This window comes from Geotrypetes seraphini, chromosome 6, assembly GCF_902459505.1.
Source record: "Geotrypetes seraphini chromosome 6, aGeoSer1.1, whole genome shotgun sequence".
NCBI classification, from domain to species: Eukaryota; Metazoa; Chordata; class Amphibia; order Gymnophiona; family Dermophiidae; genus Geotrypetes; species Geotrypetes seraphini.
In genome coordinates, this window is record NC_047089.1 from 61,731,239 (window position 1) to 61,754,629 (window position 23,391).

At 44.0% G+C, this 23,391-nt stretch overlaps 2 protein-coding genes across 9 annotated transcripts in view; one reads left to right on the forward strand and one right to left on the reverse strand.

Moving 5' to 3' along the window:
* Positions 1-1,374: 1,374 nt before the first annotated feature.
* Positions 1,375-23,203, reverse strand: ARL11 (ADP ribosylation factor like GTPase 11). 5 transcript variants are annotated; one of them, XM_033948206.1, is made up of 2 exons: positions 22,999-23,203; positions 1,375-7,398 (listed from the first exon to the last, which is right to left on the reverse strand). In XM_033948206.1, the coding sequence occupies exons 1-2, from the start codon at positions 23,171-23,173 to the stop codon at positions 6,851-6,853; spliced, it is 723 nt and encodes a 240-aa protein (XP_033804097.1). In that variant the 5' UTR covers positions 23,174-23,203; the 3' UTR covers positions 1,375-6,850. The 5 variants fall into 5 exon arrangements, 3 of the variants coding, with proteins under 3 accessions (XP_033804097.1, XP_033804096.1, XP_033804098.1); XM_033948205.1 differs by having other exon boundaries at positions 22,942-23,203; XM_033948207.1 differs by lacking the exon at positions 22,999-23,203 and adding an exon at positions 8,180-8,328 and having other exon boundaries at positions 1,378-7,398.
* The window catches only part of LOC117362203 (RCC1 and BTB domain-containing protein 1), a 112,903-nt gene continuing 112,480 nt past the window's right edge, over positions 22,969-23,391 (forward strand). Inside the window, exon 1 of one of the 4 annotated variants that reach the window (XM_033948198.1) lies at positions 22,969-23,074. The gene's annotated coding sequence lies outside the window, so the exon portion shown is untranslated. Of the gene's footprint in view, positions 23,156-23,188; positions 23,326-23,391 lie in introns of those variants that run through there. The other 3 variants (XM_033948196.1, XM_033948197.1, XM_033948203.1) reach the window with 3 other exon arrangements.

Genomic DNA, 23,391 nt, shown 5'->3' on the forward strand with positions numbered 1-23,391 from the left:
AGATTGTCGGTGCACGATTATTCCAGATTTGTAGAGACCTATGTTCACTATCAATTTATATTGTGGTTTTATTCAAACCTTACCAACTCTGGACCCCTGAAGAAGGCGTGTTTACCGAAACACGGACCAGGTTGGGTCCTTAGCTTTGTTTGAAGGGCGGTAACATTAACTGCATTATTTGATGCAATAAACATAGAGGGGCATAATCGAAAGGAACGTCTAAGTCTGTTTACGTTCATCTCGCAAGTCGTCCAAAGTTAAAAAGAGCCTAAGACACATTTTCAAAAGAGATGTCTAACTTTTTTTTACTTTCGAAAATTGTCTAATTATATGTCCTGCCGATCTGATCGTCCAAGACGCTAAATCGTCCATCTTTATACCACATTTCCGTCCAAGTTCAAAACGCCTAGAACAAGCCCTGTTGGATGTGGGAGGGGTCTGCAAAGTGATGGATTTAACACCCAGACATGCCACCTAAATAGTGGGGTACCTTACAGGGCACTGCTATGAACTTCACAAAAAGGGTGCCATGGCTTCTCCTCCCTACAGCTCCCTTATAGGTCAAGGTAAGCCCCCCCAAACCACCTCCAGAATCCCCTAGACCCACTTATCTACCACCCCAAAAGCCCTTATGGCTTCAGGAGCCACTTATATGCCAATAAAAAAAGGTTTTGGGAGTGTATAGGGGAGTGCACATGTTTAAGTATCAATGCAGTGATTACAGGGGCTTATGGGCATGGGTCTTCTTCTCTATGGGTCCCTAACCCACCCTCAAGATGACTTAAGCTGCCTCTGGCTGGATGACTAGGCATTCCTATGCCAGGTGGCCAGGTGATGATGCTCTGGAGGCTGAAATTTAAAGTTGTGAATAAATATTTTATGGGGGGGGGGGGGTTTGGTGATCACTTGGGTAGTGTGTGGGGGTCTGTGTTATGTGTTTGCAGTGCTTATTTGGTGAGTTTAGGTGGGTTTTTGTGACTTGGACCATGTTTTACATGGTCTATGTCACAATGTCCAAGTTCTGTCTAAGCTCTGTTGTAAAACTTTCGGTTTTACATGCTGTACGACTAAGTCTAAGCCGGCACATGTCCCACCCATCTCCTGCCTTCGACACGCCTCCCGAAACGCCCCGTTTAGCTTTGGACGTTGAGCAGCACTATGAAGGCCTAGGTTGTTTTTAAATACGTCCAAAACCCGGTTTTATTATCGGTGCTTGGACGTTTTTGAGAAATGTTTGTTCAAGTGCCGACTGAGGACGGTTTTTAGACGTTTTTCTCTTTCAATTATGAGCCCCATAGTCTGCATCTTGTACATTTTGTCTGCAGTTTTTCCTTGTTTTTTTGTATCATCACAAAAGTCCACCTGCAAAGAGAAAATTCAATACACAGACTTGTGCAGGAACAATCATGGTTGCAGCCTTGGGCTAGGGATGGTAGCATTTACATAGATTTCCTTGAACCTGGTACAAGCAACTGTGAGCTTTACATTACAATCCTGAAATCCTAAAAGGATGATTGAGAAGAGTTCAGAAGAACAAGAAGGAAATTTGGTTGCAGTATGGCTGACAGAGAAACAGTACGGTGAGGGTTAAATGTGAGGTTCATTCCTGTCATAGTGTGTGCAAAAACTAACCCACTTGGAGATGTTTGTCTTTACCCCAAACACCATAAGGCACTTGCAAGATTAATTTTCCAAAATGAAAGGAATATCTTTAGGGACATCTTCCGAATGAAGAAGTGGAAAGAACTGAGAGCAATTAGTTAGAGAGAAAAAAAAGACAGGCAGTTCTTTTGTGACAGCTTTCAAAAACTGGTCTGTTGGCAGAAATGTGTGGCAACTGTGTAGAAAAGTAAATACATTCAGTAAAAGAGTATGAAACATTATTTGCTTATTACAGTATCTTAATTTAAACAAAAGTTGGAGGCATTTATTTTCTTTCATTCATTCTAGCTTTAATACACATACACACACACACTGTGGCATCCAGAGTATACTGTCAGCTGTGTACTGTATGCTCTATACCAGAGGAACCCAACATGCAGTATGCATACTGGTCTTAGAGGGCATGTGGCTTGTACCCCCCCCCTGTAAATAGCAGCAGTGCTCTCTTTATTGTAAAGTAACTTGCTTGCACAGCTGCTGGCATTAGTGCAGCGATTCCTTCTGGTAGCCTCGGTGCCTTTGCTAGGCCAGACCCACCTCTGATGATACAATTTTCTCTTTCTTTGGAGGCAGGCCGGCCTAGCAAAGGCCTCAAGGATGCTAGAGGGAATTGGTGTGCTATCTCTGGCAGCTGTGTAAGCAAGGAGAGCTGTTGCTAGTTGGGGGGGAGAAAGGGAAGGGAGAGATAGTGCTGCTGCTAGTTGGATGGAAGAAGGGGAAGGGTGCTGCTGGGACAGGGGCCAGAAAGGAGAGAAGGAGAGGTGCTGCTGGACTGGGACTAGAAAAGGGAGGAGGTGCTGCTGAATTAGGGGCAGAGGAGATGAGAGGAAGAGTTGCTGGGTTGGAGTCAAAAGAGGGAGAAGGAGGGGTGTTGCGGGAGATGCTTCTGGACTAGAGGGAGAAGTGCTGCTGGATTGAGGAAGGAGAAGAGATGCTGTTGGACTTGGGTGGTGGGGGAAGATGAGGAGGAGAGGTGCTGCTGGACTGGGGGCAGAGGAAGGGCAAGGAGAGATGCTGCTGGACAGAGTGGAAGAGGGAAAGATGTTGCTGGACCAGGAGGAGGGCAGTGGCGAAAGAGTGAGAGACTAGATCCGGGGAAGGGGGGAACACTGGACTCGGGGAGGGAGAGATGTGGATTGCAGGGGGAAAGAGACACACAAGTCACAGGGTTGGGAAGATGGGTAGAAAAGAGATGGTAGGTATGGAGGGAGGAGAGGGACAGAGACAGGGGAATGCTGGATGGAGACACAGAAGAGCAACACTGATCACAGGAGTGCAAAGGACAAGAACAAAGAGGGTAGATGCTGGACATGATAAACAGGGATGCAAAGGGAAGATAGAAGGGGGAAAAAAAGAGAAAAACCAGAGAGACTATGACCAAATCAAATGGAAAATATAAGTCGAAAAAAGTATTTAATTACGAATGTATTAACTGAAATGTTTCTGTATAAAAATCTTACAGCAGTCCCATTGTTCTGTTTTCTTACTAGGTGTTGTATTTGTGTTTTAGGTCCTGGTGTAATATTTACAGTGCATTTCTTCAAACATATGGTTTCTCTTTACCATATCATAACAGCACCCAGAAGTCAAAGTTCCAACTGTTTTTTTCTGCACAAGTTTGTCCACAGTGTTTTGCAGTGACAGGATTGTGTATTGTCCTTACTGAGGTCATATAATAAACTATAGTACAGTTTTGATAACATCAGACGTGGCTTTAGACATTTTACAGTAACGGATATGTGTTGAGCTGTAAGAAGAGCCTGTTGATCTTGTAAATCCCAACCTCATGAGACAGCAAAATAAACAAGCTCGATGAGAGAGAGAAGGGCAGGTGGGATGCGAATGTGAGATTTCGTGTTTCATTTTCCCAGAGAAAAGATGAAACCGTATTGGTCACGAATGTCAACTTATGTGGAGATCTTCCTTTTCTCCTGTTGTAAATAAGCCTCATCTAAGTGTAATTGTTCAGTTTCACACAGTTTGTAAGAATGGCATACCACCTGGCAAGAGGCCAGTTTAAATTTGACTAAAATATTATGTATGTTACCTAGTTACTTACTGTTTAACAATAAAATATCCATTTCAAAATTTCTGCTGCTCAGAGGCACTCAGCTGAAAGTTTTTTTTAATCTAGTGTGTGTGTGTGGGGGGGGGTACTTGGCTTGAAGAAGCTGGGAAACACTGATCTATACATATCTGCATAGTAACAAAAATGCAACCCCATTCTACGAGGGAGCTACTGGTTTGTCCAGGTATCAGTTCCAACAAAGAGATTTTGCTTTACAAAATACTCTAGTAACTGAAGCACAGGTATGAAAAATTTAGCTCTTTCCAATAAATATTTAGGATCTTGAAAAACAAGACCTACTTGTAGCACTTAATGACCAGAGTTTGCCATCCGTGTCCGCTTCAGCTTCAGCCCAGCTGCACTGAGAGCCTTGCAAAGGAAAAATCTGAGTAACTCCAGTCCCTGAACCTGGCCAATAGAACTTATTGTGAGCACACCCACACTATGCATTTTAGCTGTCAGCACAACCCGTGGTCAAACAGAGCAGCGTGGAATGTAATAAAGGGAGTTACAGCCTTGATAAAACTGTTTGGTGAAACATGTCGGCTAAATCACCCCTCAACGGATGACCACAGATAAGTCACGAGTCACTTTAATATAACCTATTTATTTATTTATACTACACAATATAGTTAGAGAGAGCTATATAGTCTTGTATAGTTGCCCTGATGAGGAGACAAAACCTAGGACAACAATATGAGTCCAAGGTGGTGTTTCTGAGGGTCAATTAAAGCGGAGCTTATCTATGTATATTTATTCACATCCAAACTTTGATTCCTACTGGTAGTTCTAGGGGCTTGAGGTTACATGCTGCCCTTCCAACTCCTGCCACTTCACTTCTATAGGGAAGCATGATGTACAATTATATGCTTTCACATATGCTTCTTAACTATTTGCTATAATAATTATTGTATTTTCCCTTATTTTCTGTATTATGTTTTTATTTTTGGAAACAGTTGTTGTGCCAAATGGTGGATAGACCAAGACACTAAACTTAATTCTAGAAGGGCTAGTGTTGGGGGTGATCTTGATTGTTGAATTTAATTATGAAAATCTTAGAAAGGTGACCCTAGGACAGAGCTTCCCAACAGGGGTCACAAAACCCACATTTGGGGTTGTGATCTGGATGGGTTCTCTATATATGCACTTCTGCATCTTTGAGGGGGACATACAATTTTATATGGCAGCTATCATGCAGTCACAGACATAAAAAGATTAACAAGCACTGTCCTAGTGGCTGGAAAGTTAATATGGAGGAAGAGACATAAGACTGAAGGCTTGGCTAGGGCATCCGACACCTTTAGACTGGTCTTGGATATATTCAAACAGATTTGCCATGCAAACTTGAGGCAATGGTATGGTTAAATATACTATACTAGTGAGTGGAGTCAAGGTAAAGCTTTCCAACTTTCTTCATTGTGGGGAAGGGATGAGAGCTGAAGGTAACTTTTTTTTTTAACTTGCACATTATTGGAAAAAACACCACTTGCAGGGGCCATCCTGCTGCTATCTCCTATAATCCATTTGGCCTAGGGGAAATAGCAATACAAGCACAAGAAAGGGGACAGTATCACCCATGCTAGAGGGTTAGGGGAAGTGATTGTTAAGGCCCATCAAGCAGTTCAGTAATTAAAAAAAAAAAAATATCTTCCTCTTGACATCCCACAGGGTCTGTTCCTTCTGTAGTACCTGTGTGTGTATGTGGCCATCTGGTGAAGAACACCACTTCCTATAAAGTGCATAATCTAAATAGTACACCAGGAGCAGAAAAGGGACATGGGCTTTATTTATTTAATCCCTGGTTTCCACCACCCAAATTATTGGCTAGACCTGTGGTCTTCATTGCAAGACCTGTGAGCCAACGGCGGCCACACTGCAATCAAGGGTTCCATTCCCCCACCCCCCTCCCCTTGGGATCCAATGCTTCTCCTTCCTGGCAACTGCACTTTCACTCTCTGGACTGTCAGCAGTATGAGTGAGGGTTTCATTTGTGTATATTAGGACTTTTAGTTTGTGATCATGTATTTGTATAGGGTTTATCTGCTGGTGGCCCGAAGGAGAAGAACGTGATCAAGGCCAGGTGTTCAGGAAGGAATAAATGTCAAGAAGTGTTATTAGTGTCCTGGCCTAAAGTAGGAAAATATTTGTCAACTGTCCTTTACCCCTATTGGACCCAAAATGGCTCTCGCTTAAAAATTAGTGAAGACCACTGGCCTAGACAGTGGATGGGAGTTGGTCCTGATGCTAAAGTGTTCCAGCTGGGTGAATGACCTAGAATTCACCCACAGAAATGTTTAGACTGGAGCCTGAACACTGATCATTTTTCATGCAAGTAGCCCGTTCAGAGTAATAACTTAGAAAAAAAAAAGGATTTGGCTGCATTCCTGGAGTAACAACTTATTACATGACATCTAACTAGCATTAGTCAAATACACCCACACATACATACACTGACTAGACATTAATTGTCACCTAGCTCAGGTGACGCGCTTGTATAAGAAACTAACAAATTATATACCTCCAAGAATAGTCTTATAATACACACTTGGGCTGTAGAAACAAACTTGTTCCTCGGGCTTAGTTAATGATCCTTACCAGGCATGAACTAGAAACAGCCCAGGAGAAATGTAAACCTTTTGCACCATGTAATCGTGATGCTGGACATTTTATTTAATTTAAATATTGCACATAGATTTCCTATAAATTATAACATTTCACAGTACTTCCTCCTCCCCCCCCCCCCCTGCAGTGCTGTAAATCTTAAGAAAAGAGGTGAGCAAAACTGCTGCCTGTTAGCTGCTACCATGGTGGGTAGCTGCTGTTTGCAGTACTCATGGCATTCTTGTCTGCCAGATCAGATGACCTGTCCTTCAGGTTGTAAGCCTTTGCCAGCAGCCTGGTGATGGCAACTAACGTCCCAATTTCCATCACTTTTGTAGGAGCTGCTGGATGTGGGGTTCATCTGGTCTTTTTTTTTGTATTGGCAGCTAACTCATGAGGCCCCGATTCTCACCGCTTTGTTGGTAGTTAGGTAGGATGAGCTGAGGTTCATTTAGGGTCTTTCTGAGCAGGCCTGTGATGGCCAACTCGTGTTTTGCAATGATTGGACGACCCAGTCACCTAGGGCTTTCTGTGCTTTTTGAGCAGTCTGCCGATGGTGTGCAGGGCTTCCAGCAGCCCTTCACCCGTGAGCGCGCTGCAGCCTCTCATCTCCCAACTGCGATCGCTGTAGCGGTTCAGCCCCAGGTGCTGCCCCAGCTCCTGCACCCCCATTGCATCCGGCGCATCCTGCTTGTTGGCCAGGATCAGGAAGGGCACCTCGTCCAGAGCTGCGTGGTCCAGCAGCCGCCGCAGCTCGCTACCTGCCACCTTCAGCCTGGCCCTGTCTGTACTGTCTACCACAAAGATCAGCGCGTCCGTGTCCTCCAGGTAGTCATTCCAGTTAGTCCGCAGCTTGTCCTGGCCACCCACATCCCAGATAGTGAGGGGCACACTCTTCTCCAGCTCCACAGACTCCACGTTGAAGCCCACCGTGGGCAACGTCTGCACTGCCTGGTTTCTTTTCAGCTTGTACAGGAGAGTGGATTTCCCCGCAAAGTCCAGTCCCATCATCACCACCCTGGCTTGCTTCTGTAGGGGTTTGGAAGCCAGGGCTCCCATAGTGAAATCTACAGGAAAGATGCATGCAAAGATTACAGTGCACTCTAAACCGAGCATACCCTAAACGAGCATACTCTAAACGAGACACAAACAAATCTTCCGCGGAAGGAAACACCTTAGATCAGTGGTCTCAAACTCGTGGCCCGGGGGCCACATGCGGCCCGCCAGGTACTATTTTGAGGCCCTCGGTATGTTTATCATAATCACAAAAGTAAAATAAAACAGTTTCTTGATCATATGTTTCTCTAGCTATAAATTACAATATTTTTATTAAGACTTAGCTAAAAGGAAAGATTTATAAACTATAAAGAGTTTTACCGCATACAAAATAGCCCATTTCTTTAATAAGGCAGTAACTATTTTTTTCTGAGGCCCTCCAAGTACCTACAAATCCAAAATGTGGCCCTGCAAAGGGTTTGAGTTTGAGACCACTGCCTTAGATCATGCCACTGAACTATTTTCTGCTTTTATCTAAGTGGACAAAATAGTCGAATACAATATATAAAAGATATCAGATCTGGATAACAGCCAGTGCCTCCTTACTGTACTTAAGTGTTTCAATAAAACTTCTGTAAATGGAAGTAATGGACTACATACGGAAACCACTACATTTCTACAACTCTAGATAGTCTGAGAAAATTGGAGATTCAGTAGAGGGGCAGATGAAATGAACTAGCTAGCAATCGGACTTCAGATGTTCGTAAACCTGGGATCAGGAAAACGTTTAAATCGCTTCTCTTGAAATACAGTACGGCAGTAAAATTTTAAAACCAAATCCACTTTATTTACCTTTCTCAGTAAACGTTTCCCTGCCTTCCACCTTTCATTCATCTGGCCTCCAGTAACCGCACCAGCCACCCTCGACCAGCGCCTACCCGATACTGAGAACAGCTGGGATGCGAGGAAGTGAGGCTCCAACCCCAGCCAATCGTAGAGCTCGTACCCATCTCTTATTTGCATACGTCATACGCGTCCTGGGACCTCCCCATCTCTTGTGCACTACACTCTGGGTGCCAGGCTAGTAGTGCCTTTCAGCAAATCTCCCCACGTCTGGCTGTCGCGGTTACTGAGATTCCCAGAAGGCGTTCACAAAATGTGGATTCATTTGCTTAAGTCCTGGTAGCTCTAGGAAGCCTCCCGAGCATATGTAATGCAACATCTTAGGTAATCTTGATGTTCTGAAAGGTATCAACAGCCTGCAAAATTTTTTGGGGGTTCTTGAAAACAAAATATCTGCTCTAGGTGAAAATAAAATACTAAATATGTCTCTTTATACAGTAGTTCAATTATAATTCTTTTGCTCTTTTAAAATGCAGTTTAAGGCTACATCCTACATGGAACAAAGGGGTCTTTTTACTAAGATGTGGTAAGCTCTAGCTCAGTTTTCTTCAACCACCGGTCCGTGGACCGGTGCCGGTCCACAGAAATTTCCTGCCGGTCCACAGGGCCAGCACATGCATCAGGCCCAAAACAGTGTTCTTCAACCGCCGGTCCACGTTGCAATCGATGTGGCGTTATCTTCAAGGCCGCTCCCTCTTCCTCACTGATTCAGTGCACAAAGCGCGTCCTGTGCCTGAACCGGAAGCCTTCTCTCTGACGTTGCAACGTCAGAGGGAAGGCTTCCAGATGAGGCACAATTGTAGTTGGAGCCAATGGCCACAGCTTTGTGCACGTTGCAACGTCAGAGGGAAGGCTTCCAGATGAGGCACAATTGTAGTTGGAGCCAATGGCCACAGCTTTGTGCACTGCAGTGAAGAAGAGGGAGTCGGCCTGAAGATAATACTGGGGGCGGTATAAAATGGCCAAGAGGAAGCAGGCCAGAAGGTAAGGCATAGCATGGAGGGAGGGAGACAACAAAGGTAGGGGGGAATGATTTTATTTTTGAATTTAGTGATTGAATTATGTCAATTTTGAGAATTTACATCTGCTGTCAGTATGCTTTGTGTAGTTTAATTTTGTGGCCGATGCCGGTCCACAGAATAATTCTTTTATTTCTGCCGGTCCATAGGTGTAAAAAGGTTGAAAAACACTGCTCTAGCTCATCCTTACCGCACCTTCAAATGGCGTACCACAGGATGCGTACAAGCATCTTGGTTAATTTCCAAATCTGTACAAGCTAACTGCGTACTAAAAATATTTTTTTTATTTTTTTTTCAGGGGGACGTGTCTGTGGGAGACAGAGTCAGCATTCCTGTACTATATCCTTTATGAGATGTGACATGGATTTTAAAGATAAAATACAAATCATTAATAGCTCTGCAAGTTCATTTTTCAGTTCTATCATTACTCTGGTATGTACACCATCTGGTCCAGGTGATTTGCTACTCTTCAATATGTAAACTGCATTGATTGAAACCACACAGAAAAAAGCGGTGTATTAAGTCCTTACCTTCCAGTGTTAAAAAGATTTGTTTAAATTTCTCTGACTCATCTGCATTTAATATCATTTCTGGCACTCTTATCTCTTCCACATCTCCCTTGGTGAAGACTGAAGCATAGAATTGATTTAATCTCTCTGCTAAGGCCTTGTCTACCCCTCAGCCATCTAGAGGTCCAACTGATTCTTGTCCCAGCTTCTTGATTCTAATATACCTAAACAAGATTGTACTATATGTTTTTGCCTCTGATACAATCTTATTTTCAAGGTCTCTCTTTGCCTTCTTTATCAGAGCCCTGCATTTCTCTTGCTATTCCCTACTACTACTACTTATCACTTATATAGTGCTGAAAGGCGTACACAGCGCTGTGCATTTTGACATTTATAGATGGTCCTGATCAGAAGAGCTTACAATCTAACTTGGACAGACAGACATGACATATAATGTTGGGGATGCAGAACCCAAGGTGAGAGGAGTTAGGAGTCAAAAGCACTTTCAAAGAGGTGGGCTTTTAAATGGGCCTTGAACACTGCTAGAGATGGAGCCCACTGTAGGGATTCAGGCAACTTGTTCCAAGCATACGACGCAGCAAGGCAGAAGGAACGGAGTTTGGAGTTGGAAGTTGAAGAGAAGGGCACAGATAGGAGGGATTTTCCAGCTCAGTGGAGATTGCAGGGGGGATCATAGGGGGAGATAAGTGAAGATAGTGAGGGGCATCTGAGTGAGTGCATTTGTAGGTCAGTAAGAGGAGTTTGATATGTATTCGGAAATGGATGGGAAGCCAATGAAGTGACTTTAGGAGAGGGTAGGGTTGCCAGATCTTACATTCGTAAAATCAGGACCCCTAGACCCGCCCCCAGGCCTGCCCATCCCCACCCCATTATGCCCCAGTCCTGCCTCTAATCCCGCCCCCGCTACTTGCTCTGGTCAAGTAGGAGGGCATCCGCGCATGCGCAGATGCCCTCTTGCCCAACACAATTTTGAGGGAAGCTTTTCAAAACCTGGACAAAGTCCTAGGTTGAAAAGCCATCCGGGGAAATCCGGATGTCTCTTAACCCTAGGAGAGGGGTAACGTGAGTAAAGCAGCTCTCCCGGAATATGAGTCATGCAGCTGAATTCTGGACAGATTGGAGAGGAGTGTGATGGCTAAGTGGAAGGCCCTATGATGTTTCATCCTATCTTCACAGTTGGATCTTTCTTCCACTCTCTGAAGGATTTTCTTTTAGCTGTAATAGTTTCCTTCACCTATTTATTTATTTATTTGTTCATTTTTCTATACTATTCTCCCAGGAGAGCTCAGAATGGTTTACATGAATTTATTCAGGTACTCAAGCAGTTTTCCCTGTCTGTAACAATCTCTCTAATGTACCTGGGGAAATGGGGGGATTAAGTAACTTATCCAGGGTCACAAGGAGCAGCGTGGCTTTGAACCCACAACCTCAGGGTGCTGAGGCTGGAACTCTAACCACTGCACCACACTCTCCCCCTTGTTAACCATGCTGGCCAAAATTTGGTCGGCCTCTAAATGAATATGGCTATGACCAAGCTCCTTATCTTTCTACCTATACCTACCTCCTCCTACCCCTGTTGTTTATTTATGTGGATAACTCTCCTTATCCCTGTCTTGACACTTCGCAATCTCGGGGTCATCTGTGATTCCTCTCTCTCCTTCTCTGCTCAGATCCAACAAACTGCCAAAGCCTGTCGCTTCTTCCTCTATAATATTACCAAAATCTGACCTCTCCTTTCCGAGCACACTATCAAAACCCTTAGCCACACTCTCATCACCGCTCTCTTAGATTGCTTCAACTTGCTTCTCTCAGGTCTTCCACTCAACCATCTCTCTCCTCTTCAATCCATTCAAAATTCTGTTGCTTGACCTAAATTCCATGAGTGCTGCCATACTCACATTACCCCTCTCCTCATATCACTTAATTGGCTGTCCATCCATTTCTGAATACAGTTCAAACTCCTCTTACATGCATTCACTCAGCAGCCCCAATATCTCTCCGCATGTATCTCCCCCTATACTCACCCCCATGAATTCCATTCATTGGGTAAGTCCCTCCTATCTGTACCCTTCTCCTCCACTGCCAACTCCAGACTCTGTCCCTTCTATCTTACTGCACCATATGCCTGGAACAGACTGCCTGAGTCATTATGTCAGACTCTGCCTCTAGCAATATTCAAATCCAAGCTAAAAGCCCACTTTTTTGAGGCTGCTTTCAGCTCCTAATTCTCACTCACTGTAAGATACCTATGTACATCCTATCATCCTCTCTTCAAGAAACTCCTCAACCCCTATGTGTCCTGTCTATCCAAATTAGATTGTAAGCTCTTCAGAGCAGGAACCGACTCTATTACATGTTAAATTTATTTTCTTTTTTAAATTCTTTATTCATTTTGACACTTTCAATAAGTGAAAACAGTAAAGTTGACATTTTACACGTTAAACAACACTTAATATCCTTACATGACTTAAACAGAGTAATATCCCTCCCCCTACCCCATATTATCAATCCAATTATCCATTGGTTCTCAGGATTTATAACAAATACTTTATATCAGAACCCCAAACATACCCTTCCCCCCTCCCAAACCCTCAGGAAAGATAAGAATTTGTTTCAAACCTATATTCCCACCTTCCCCTGGATGTGCAAATAATACATCAATAAAACAAACTATAGTAATTCTACAAAAGACATCAATGGGCCCCATATTAATTTGAAATTTTTTGTGTTCCCTGACAAATCAGCATTCATGTTAAATTTAAATGTACAGCAGCACTGCAAACGCATTTCAGCGCTATGGAAATTATAAATAGTAGTAGCAGTAGAAGACGAGATGGCTCAGGGGAGATATGATAAAGGTGTGTAAATATTGAGTGGAGTGGAGTATGTAGATGCAAGTCGCTTGTTTACTCTTTCCAGAACTACTAGAGCTAGTGGACATGTACTAAAGCTACTAAGTAGTAGATTTAAAACAAATAGGAAAAGGCAAGTGATGATTGTGAAATCCAAACCCGGTCTTCTTGCTGTCAAGCCAGCTGGCATGCTACTTAAAGAGTAGGAGCTGAAGGGGTGGGGAGGGAGGGTGGTCGGTCAATCAGATCCCAGAAGGTCTGTTCTTTCATAAATCGGCCACTTGAGGACTTTGATTAAATTTCCTTCCTAATTAAAGATGCAATATCATTTAATAATTGCATGGGATTTGAAACAACTTCAAAAGGGACCCGACCTCTCCTCATCTAATACTATTCTATTCAAAAAGATTTTCAGATCTATCATTCCTCTAGACACAAACTTGTTTTAGAGAAGTCTTTACTCGAAAGGGTCCAGAGAAGGGCGACTAAGATGGTTAAAGGACTGGAAGAGTTGCCGTACAGCAAAAGATTAGAGAAACTGGGCCTCTTCTCCCTTGAACAGAGGAGATTGAGAGGGGACATGATCGAAACATTCAAGGTAGTGAAAGGAATAGACTTGGTAGATAAGGACAGGTTGTTCACCCTCTCCAAGGTAGGGAGAACGAGAGGGCACTCTCTAAAATTAAAAGGGGATAGATTCCGTATGAATGTAAGGAAGTTCTTTTTCACTCAAGAGTGGTAAACTGGAACGCTCTTCCGGAATCTGTCATAGGGGAAAACACCCTCCAGGGATTCAAGACAAAATTAGACAAGTTCGTGCTGAATCAGAACGTACGCATGTAGGGCTAGTCTCAGTTAGGGCGCTGGTCTTTGACCAGGGGGCCGCCGTGTGAGCGGACTGCTGGGCACAATGGACACCGGTCTGACCCAGCAGCAGCAATTCTTATGTTAACAAATTACTAGATTTAGGGCCTCTTTTACACAGCTGCACAGCAAAAGCCCCGAAGCCCTTTAAATCTCTATTGGCTTCAGGGCCGTTACCGTGAAGCTTTGTAGAAGAGGGGGTTAAATTTACCTCTTAATTTACCCCTAATTGTGAAAAGCTGTACAATATAGGTATGCCAAGCTTGAGGAACTCTTTGTCATTAGTGCTACAATGTGAATATGATTATATGACAGTCAGAAAGAATTGTCAAAACTAGAACAAAAATATAGAAGATTAGAATGTAAGTGGATAAAATCAGGAGATGAAGAGGCCCATTTCTATCTCTATCTCTACCTCTGTCTTTTTATTTTTATTTTTCATACTGTTTCTTCAGGTATTTTAGTTAGATTGTGAGCCTTTGGGACAGTTAGGGAATTTCCAAGTACCTATCTTATTTATTTAGTTTTTATTTATTGTATCTTTAATGCATCATTTTTGTAAACCGCTTAGAAACCTCACGGTTATTAGTAGTATATAAGAATTAAATTAAATTATAATTAAATTAAATTAAAAACACCCTATATAAAATATCTGTTACACAGAAGAGGGTTTACTATTCAAAAATAATTGGTTCACATTCGATAAACCAAGAGACTGGTATAGTAAATTATCTCTGTTGTACTACTAAAGTTCCTGGGTTTTACCAAACCATGGAAAAGCTTCTTACAGCAGGCTCGCGAGGTAAATATTATGATGCTAATAGGAACTGAATGAGCATTGGAGCATTTACCTTGTTGGCCTGCGGTAAGAAGCTCTTTTGCAGTTTAGTAAAAGGAGCCTGTTATTTGTAATTCATCTCAGTCTCCTACAGCAGAAGATCTAGCTAAATTTTTTTACAACAAAAAATCATGAACACAGGACTTATAGCATTTGTGGTGGCATTGTCTAGTTATCCAGCAATACTGGGAAAAAAAGTGTTCCAAATGTTTTCTCATCTGTTTCATGGAGATATTATGCCCATGATGGGTGTTGCTGTACTGATTAGGCTTGTTTTAGTGCTCGATGGTGGAGAAAATGCTTTATGCCAAATGGGGGCAACAATGGCCTGGGTGGTGCTGGCCACTCACTGGAAACAGACCTAGCCCTCGGACTGGAATCAAGTGGTACTACAATTAGAGAACTGGTATCTTATGTGTTGGTTGACAGTAATGAGGTACCAAAAACTGATACTCTGAACTGAGATAGAAATGCTTTCAATGGTGGAGAAGCAAGGAGTGTTGTAATTGATAGAAACATAGAAACATGATGGCAGATAAAGGCCAAATAGCCCATCTAGTCTGCCCATCCGCAGTAACCATTATCTCTTTCTCTCTGAGAGATCCCAGGCTCTCTTGAATTCAGACACAGTCTCCGCATCTACCACCCTTTCTGTAAAAAAGTATTTCCTCAGATTACTCTGGAGCCTATCACCTCTTAACTTCATCCTATGCCCTCACATTGCAGTTTCCTTTCATATGAGAGACTTGACTCATGCACATTTATATTACGTTGGTATTTAAACGTCTCTATCATATTTCTCCTTTCCCGCCTTTCCTCCAAAGTATACAGATTGAGATCTTTAAGTCTGTCCCCATACGCCTTATCATGAAGACCACCACACTATTTTATTAGCCTTCCTCTGGACCGACTCCATCCTTTTTATATCTTTTTGAAGGTGCGGCCTCCAGAATTGTACACAATATTCTAAGTTAGTCTTATATAGAGGCATCAATATCTCCTTTTCCCTACTGGCCATATCTCTCCCTATGCACCCTAGCATCCTTCTAGCTTTCGCTGTCACCTTTTCAACCTGTTTGGCCACCTTAAGATCATCACATACAATCACACCCAAGTTCCGCTCTTCTGTTGTGCACATAAGTTCTTCACTCCCTAAACTGTACAGTTCCCTTGGGTTTTTGCAGCCCAAATGCATGACCTTGAATTTCTTAGCATTAAATTTTAGCTGCCAAATTTCAGCCCATTCTTCAAGCTTCGCCAGGTCTTTCTTCATGTTATTCACACCATCCAGCATGTCTACTCTATTGCAGATTTTGGTATCATCCACAAAGAGGCAAATCTTACCCAACAACCCTTCAGCAATATAATTTATAAAAATGTTAAAAAGATTAATTTCAACTCCTTCTCCATATACATGGTGGACTAACTACAATCTATATAATTTTTCATTATTTCCTGTAATATTAAATATTTTGTAGTGATATTCTTTAGATATACAGGCTGTTATTGCTTTTTGACTTTTATAGATTGTCAATTGTTAAAATTAAATAAAGAATTATAGATATAAAAATGTTAAAAGAACAGGCCCAAGAACAGAACCTTGAGGCACACCACTGGTAACATCCCTTTCCTCACAGCAATCTCCATTGATCACTACCCTCTATCACCTTCCACTCAATCAGTTCCTGACCCATCCCAAGAGCACTCAGTTTATTTATTACAGGTCTGTGTGGAACACTGTCAAAGGTTTTGCTAAAATCTAAATACACCACATCTAGCGCACATCCTCTATCCAATTCTCTGGTCACCCTGTCAAAAAATTGAACAGATTCGTCTGACAATACCTACCTCTAGTGAATCCATGTTGTCTCTGGTCCAGTAATCCACAGGATTCCAGAAACTTGACCATACTCTGTTTTAAAAACGTTCCATTAACTTGCTTACCACAGAAGTCAGACTTACTGGCCTATAATTTCCTACTTCTTCCTTACTTCCACTTTTGTGGAGAGGGACCACATCCACCCTTCTCCAGTCCTCTGGTACCACTCCTGACTCTAGAGACTTGTTGAAAAGGTCAGTCAGCGGAGCTACCAGAACTTCCCTAAATTCCTTCAGCACTCTCGGATGTACACCATCTGGCCCCATTGCTTCGTTTACCTTATTTTAGCTAGCTCCTCACGAACACAACCCTCTGAAAATCGATCAGGGTCTATTACTCCTTCATCCCTATTCACGTTTATCTTCTGTGGTCCCACTCCCTGCGCTTCAGCCATGAGCACAGAATAGAAATATTTGTTAAGCAATTCGGCCTTTTCTTTATCAGTTTCTACATATTTCTCCCCTTCACCTTTGAGTCTCACAATGCCACTTTTGCATTTCATCCTATCACTAATATATCTAAAAAAAATGTCTTGTCTCCCCGTTTTACTGTGTCAGCTATTTTTTCTTCCATTTGCATCTTTCTGCGATCTTTTGTAGTTTGTGAAAGCTAACCTCTTATTCCTTATCTTCTCAGCTACTACTTTTGAGAACCAAAGCGGCCTTCTTTTCCTTTTCCTTTTACTTACTTGCCTAACAAAAAGGTTTGTCGCCCTTACGATTGCTCCTTTCAGTTTTTCCCACCGCATTTCCACTCCTTCCAGACAACAATTCCTTGACGTAAACCCCCATCCAAACAAAGTTATTTTTTTTTTAAAGTCTAGAACCTTTGCTTTTGAATGAGCCTTCGCTATACTCTGTAATGATGGATTTAGTAGTTTGGGGGTGGTGGAGGGGAAAGGAGTAGGGATTTGGGTGGGATATCTCTGTAGGGGGAGTTGGGAGGGTTAGGAGATAGGTGGGGTGCTGATTGTTCACATTGGATGCGTCACTGGTAGAGATGCATTAGAGAAACAGGTAGTTCTCACATAGCTCATTATCTGTATAAATAGCCATTTGCATGGCCTTTGGAAATTGCCCTCATTGTGTATACATTCAAAAGACAATTTATTGCTGGTCTAGATCTTTGGAACTGCCTCTATTTTTTTTTTTTCTAAATTCATGTTGAACTAATGAAAACACAGACAGAAAACCCCACAATCGGTCGATGTATATGATCATTTCTACAGGTAAATATACTCACTGGTGGTTCTTTTTGTACAGTTGTTAGAAAACACTACACTGCCTTGACTGCGGTTGCTCTTTGCCACGCTGATGCCCTAGGTGACTGCCTAGTTTGACGACGCTGATGCCCTGACTGCCTAGTTTGCCTAATGGTTAAGCCAGCCCTGGGGTTTTTTTTTCTGGAGTTCTTAAGGTGCAGTATCTACAGACAACAGATTGAGGTGTGCTTGGAAGTTCTATATAGTTGTAGTAATGCTGCCTAAGACATCTGGGACTGTTTCTGTGCATTTCTGCCATATTTTCCTGGTCTCTGATTGCATCTCTTGGTACTCGGTGATCTCCTGCTTAACCATGTGTCGGATAGACTAGTTGTTTGATACTGACAATTCTATTACCATGATGGTCTTGGGTTTTTCTTTGCATCAGGCTTTGTATTGGGTTGTAATCTCAGTGTTTCACTAGTACTAGAATTCTGTAGTGGTTATACAGTTCCCAGCGGATGAGTAGAGCCTACCTTGCTGACCCTTTGTATACACAGATCTTCTGATAACAGCATGACACAAGCAGCCATGGGATGGGAACTTGACAGTTGTGCGTTACAAGATCTGCAGTTCTTTCTTTGTACAGTTATCCCTGCATACACTTCTAGTTTCTCCATTTACATGCATAGGCTGATAAAGGCCCCGCCCTAGGCTTTTGTTTTGCAAAGCTGATCTTCAGAGCTTTGTTGTGAGATCTATTTCAAAGCTGTAATGCACCGTGACTGCCATGTAAGACAGTGACACCTCCCATGGTCCTCTCAGCACCTGGCAATTCACTGTCTAGCTGGAAGAACCACATTCCTGCTAACTGTCACTTCACTTCAGACAAAACAGTAGCAGAGTGACAGGCTTGCACAGGAATGCTGCATTTTTGACTGTTTCATCTGTGAATTAAGAAATACCACACAATATAATCATAATAGAACTTTATAAGCAAAACAAGCAACTTAAGAAATACAGTGATTCTTCTCTCTTTTGCTTTCTTTTTACTTAGGTGCCCTTTTACTAAAAGTGTAGTACGTTTTTGCACTTCTTGTTGTTAGGTGCTGATTCGTGTTCGAGTCCTAGTAACTTGATGAATTATAGATCTAAAAAGAAATCAGTTTTGTGTTAGTCCGGAAAGATCTTCCAGCATGGTTGTTTTCAACATGTCCAGCCATCTGATTGCAGGTCGCCCTCTTCGCCTGGTTCCTTTGATCTTCCCACACATGATGTCCTTCTCTAGTGATCTCTCTCTTCTGACAGTCTAAATAAAATAAGACAGTCGTAACATCATCATTTGGGCTTCGAGTGACATAGCCGGTTTGATCTCTTCCAGAATTGATTTGTTAGTTCTTCTGGCGGTCCACAGCATGACTAAAATCCTTCTCCAGCTCCAAAGTAGAGAATGACACGGTGGCGGTTTACCCGCGGCCACCGCATTTTAGCCGCGGGTCACCGCCGAAAACGGGGAAGAAAACTAGCAGTCGCTGGTGAATGGGTCTTGTCCCCGCAGTGAGGCATGAAGGATCGCACGGTCCCCGCAGCTCACACCTGCCTGCCCAATCGATTCTAGTGTTTAGCCAGCTCTCTCCCTTCTCCTCACCTTAGTTTGTAGATTTTCTTTTTTGGCGACCCGCACGCTATCAGAGAGCCGCGCACCCGCTGCTGCTCAGTTTCGATCTTCTGCTCTGACGCAACCGGAAACAGGAAGTTGCAGCAGAGCAGAAGATTGAACACTGAGCAGCCGCGCGTGTGCGGCTCTTTGGGAAAGCGTGCAGGTCGCTGAAAAAGAAAGCCTGCAAATTAAGGTGAGGAGAAGGGAGAGAGCTGGCTAAACACTAGGATCGATTGGGCAGGCGGGTGGGGGCTGCGAGGACCGTGCGATCGCTAGTGTTCCCGGCTCAGACTGTAAGGAGGGAGTGAAAGGGAAAAGGATTCTGGGCCAAGGTGATGAAAACGGAAAGAAAAACCCACAGCAGGAAAGAAAGGGAAGGACAGGCAGGTGAGCCAGATGCTAGAAGCAGGGGGGGGGGGGAAGAAAGAGGGAAAAAAGCTAGATGGGGTTGAAAAGAAGACACACTGGTATGGAAGAGGAAGATAGGGGAAATCTGGACACAGGAAGGTAACAGAAAGAGGGGAAATTATGTGCATTGGGGCATAGGGACAGAGACAAAAAGGGGACATGCCATGTGGATGGAATATGGACACAGGGGGGGGGCAATGGCAGATACATAGGGGAGATATTAGAAAAGTATATAAAATCGTACCCGTTTGAGGCTTTTATGTATGCAGCAGTGACGGTGACGGGGCGGTGAATGGGATGGCAGTGGCGGTGACGGGGCGGTGAAGAGGATGGTGAGACGGGGACGGGGCGGTGACGGGGATGGTGAGACGGGGACGGGGCGGTGACGGGGATGGTGAGACGGGGACGGGGCGGTGACGGGGACCAATTTTTTCACCGTGTCATTCTCTACTCCAAAGCTCAAATGAACCAATCATCTTTCTGTCTTGTTTCCGTAGTGTCCAGCTTTCGCATTCATAACTGACCACCGAGAAAAAAAAAAAAAAAAAAGTTTCTAAACTTACTAAGTTTAATGGTAAAACTTAACTTGTGGTAAGTTAAAAGGCTTTGCAGTAAATGTTGGGGGTGTTGCCAGCATGTCCTTTGCAATTATTGCATTAAAAAATTATTTACTGCATCTTAAGACTATTTAATTAGCATGAATGCACTTAATATCTCCTCTTGAGGTGCACAGGTGACAGCCCATTTTTCACCCAGAATTTGCCCAGGTTCCAATCCCCTAATTAGCACACATTGTCATGCCATTGCACTAACTTACAATTCTTGTACAATCCTACTCTATTCCTGGACAAGTGGGTAGTAATCCCATTTCACGAGATCTCTTGTAGGAAGTTTTATTTACATATTTTTGACCCTCTCCTCTTACCTCAGGATTGCCCTCTGACTTCCAGCTGTCTTCCTACAAACGAGACAGTAAGAGCTAGTCTTTTCTGCGTGTTTGTTTTTTCTCCAACTTCAGTATTTTTGTGGCTTTGCGTGTCCATGCTGCTGAGGTGCCCCACAGGGTCAGCTCTGGATGTGGGAGATCACAGCCTTTACTGGCAAAGTCTGCTTCCAGGGGGTTGGATGCTCTGCAGTGCTCCCACCTGGACAGCCTGCATTCACAGATTGGGGCTCAGGGACTGTTCCTTACTTCAGGTTCATCCGCTAGTGGGTTTGCGCACAGGCTGCGTGGATCTAAGGCGGTGTATCTAAGATAGTAGTTGTAATCAGGACAGACTGCATTCCTCCATACATTAACATGTGCTGCATTTCCAGGTGAGGTGGAGGTTTCCAGCTGGAGCATTTGGCCCGAGAGGTAGTCAGAAGACTGGCACTCCAAGATTTAAGGCTTGTGAGGCAGAGGATCTCGCTGTAAGCTGTTTCAGCTTCCATCTTGCAGCTCCCACCACATAGCATGGCATAGTGTGAGAGCGATTTGGGGGTCTCTAAATTGGGATTTTAAGTGGTTTGGGAGTTAGCCCTAGGTCTGTCCACCTCAAAACCCCTAAAATCGCTGTGTTTTAAGGGTTATTGTAGTTTTCTCGGGCAGTTTTATTAATAAAATTGCTCCCACAGTGCGGAGACTATTTAAACCTTCCACATTGGTAGGGATTATTTTGGAATCCCTTCAAGAGATACAATTGGAGGCTAACCAGTCCTCGAAAGCACACTGCTTTCTCAAGAGTAGCACATAGCCACAGTCTTCCTCCTTCCCATGACCATCCTGACATTGTGAAAATGTTCACTGATCATTGGGAGTCAGCGGAGGGTCCTCTGAGAGTTGCCAAGGCCATGTCCAAGCTCTATCCGATGATTCATTTGTCACCTTGAGATCACAGAGAACTGTCCTCATGTCCAGTAATGTCAAGATTTTGTCTTCTTTATGCCTGTGGCATGGAACACCAGAGGCCAGACTTCCTGATTTACATGAAAGGCCGAGACCACTTTAGGTAGAAAGGGAGGCACAGTACATAGATACCCGCCCTCCTCCATATATCTGAGGAAGGGCTCTCTGCATGAGAGAGCCTGGAGCTCCTAAACCCTTCTTCCTGAGGCGATAAGACACCAAGAAAACTGTCTAGACTGTAATATCCAAAAGTGACACATACTGAAAGGATTCATACGGGGCCTTACCAAGGGCCCATAAAACATTAAGATTTCACATAGGGGATGTCGCAAGGGAAGATGCCACTGCAACGCTGTCTTGTAATCTGGTAATGTCAGGATGGGAAGCTGAGGATCCTTTCTCCACTTGAGCTCTAAAGTACGAGAGGCTTGACACCTTGCCAGGCCCTTTTCGAGGCTACCCCAAAGGAAATACAGGCTTATGGATATGGGATCTGAGTACAGCTCCACTTTCTGATCCTTGCACCAGCACTGAAAAGTCTTCCAGTACTTAATATAGACTGTGATAGTTGCTGGCTTTTTGGATTGTAGAAGGGTCGTAATGACTACCTCCGAATATCCTTTCTGTGCAAGGGCCACGTCATAAGTCCAAAGCCTTCTGGATCTTCCAGGGCAATTGGTTCCTGTGACAGAAGTGTTGGAGTAGGGCAGCTTGAGATATTTGTCCAATTGTAGCCGCACTAGATCCACGTACTATAGACATGGCCCATCTGGCGCCACTAGAATCACCAACCTGTAATGGGTTGCTATTCTTCGAATGACCTGGCCTACCATAAGTCATGGGGAGACATGGCCAACAGCTCTTCTGTTGGCCAAGGCTGGACTAGGGCATCCATGCTTGTGCTTTCTGGCTCAAATTGCCGGCTGGAGTACTGAAAGACTTACTTGTTGTCTGCCAATTGCTAGCCTTCACCAGCGCTTCACAATTTTGTGGAAAACACTCTGGGACAGAGACCATTTCCCTGGATCCAGGATCTTGTGACTGAATCAGCTTGTGCATTGTTCACTCCTGTTCAGTGGCAGAGCAAGGGTAGGAGGTACCCCCCCGCTGTGCACGCACCTTCCCTTGCCCCCATACCTCTTCAACTTTGTCTGGCCTGCCTCAGCTGTCACTCTGATGTCACTTCCTGTTCAAGGGGACCAGAAAGTGACAGAGGGAAAGATAAGGTTGGTGTAAGCAGTAGATAAAGAGATGCTGCTCGCAGCTGACAAACATTTGAAGAGGTACAGGGGAGGGTGCATCTGGTGGATGTAAACTTCCCTCACTATGTGACCGCTTCCAAGTCACTTCCAATATCCTTGCGTTGGTCCCAATTGGAATTCTGAAAAGCACTTTTGTCATTTGGTATGGCTTTTCATTGATGGGGGTTGGGGACAAGTGAATAGAAACAGCATTCCACCTTTCCGAACTGCAACTACCATAGTGCACTAAGGAATACAAAAACTAAGACAGATGAATGGAGGGTGCAGGCGAGAGAAAGCCTGCCTTCGAATTGTTTTCCTCAACCCGCACCTTTAAGTCCCGTCCGTTGCGTTTCCCATTTTTTCTCGCTAGAGGGGGCGCGCAAACCTGTGCTGGTCACGCCGATCTTCGGACCTTTCTCCGCCGACTGACGAAGGCGGGAAGTGACGTCATCCGGTGCCGGGTAAGAGACCCTGCAGCGGGAGCTTTGCTGGTCGCAGCGGCGGGCGCCTGTGCAGAGTGGGGGGAGGCTCCTGCTGGACGGGTAAGAAGGCGTTGACATTTCTGGAAGCTAATGCTTTAATCCCTGGGATGAGAGGAGCTGCTTGTTCGGGGCTCTGCGGACATCCTAGTTAGGCTGCCGAGGTTATCCGTGCCAGTCACAGTTCTGTGAAGGGGGGAAAAAGAGAAAGCGGCGCCGGGATTCAAGAGGAGGTGCGTGCGTGGGTCGTGCAGGGAGCTTGCTGTGGGTTTCTGCTATCCCGGAAGCTTCAGCTGCGT

Excerpts from the sequence above, each read along its gene's own strand:
- ARL11 (XM_033948205.1), bottom strand. The coding sequence starts at position 23,173 with ATGTCAACGCCTTCTTACCCGTCCAGCAGGAGCCTCCCCCCACTCTGC. Across the intron at positions 7,399-22,941 it reads GCAACGGACGGGACTTAAAG|ATTTCACTATGGGAGCCCTG; the intron begins GTGCGGGTTGAG and ends TCTTTCCTGTAG.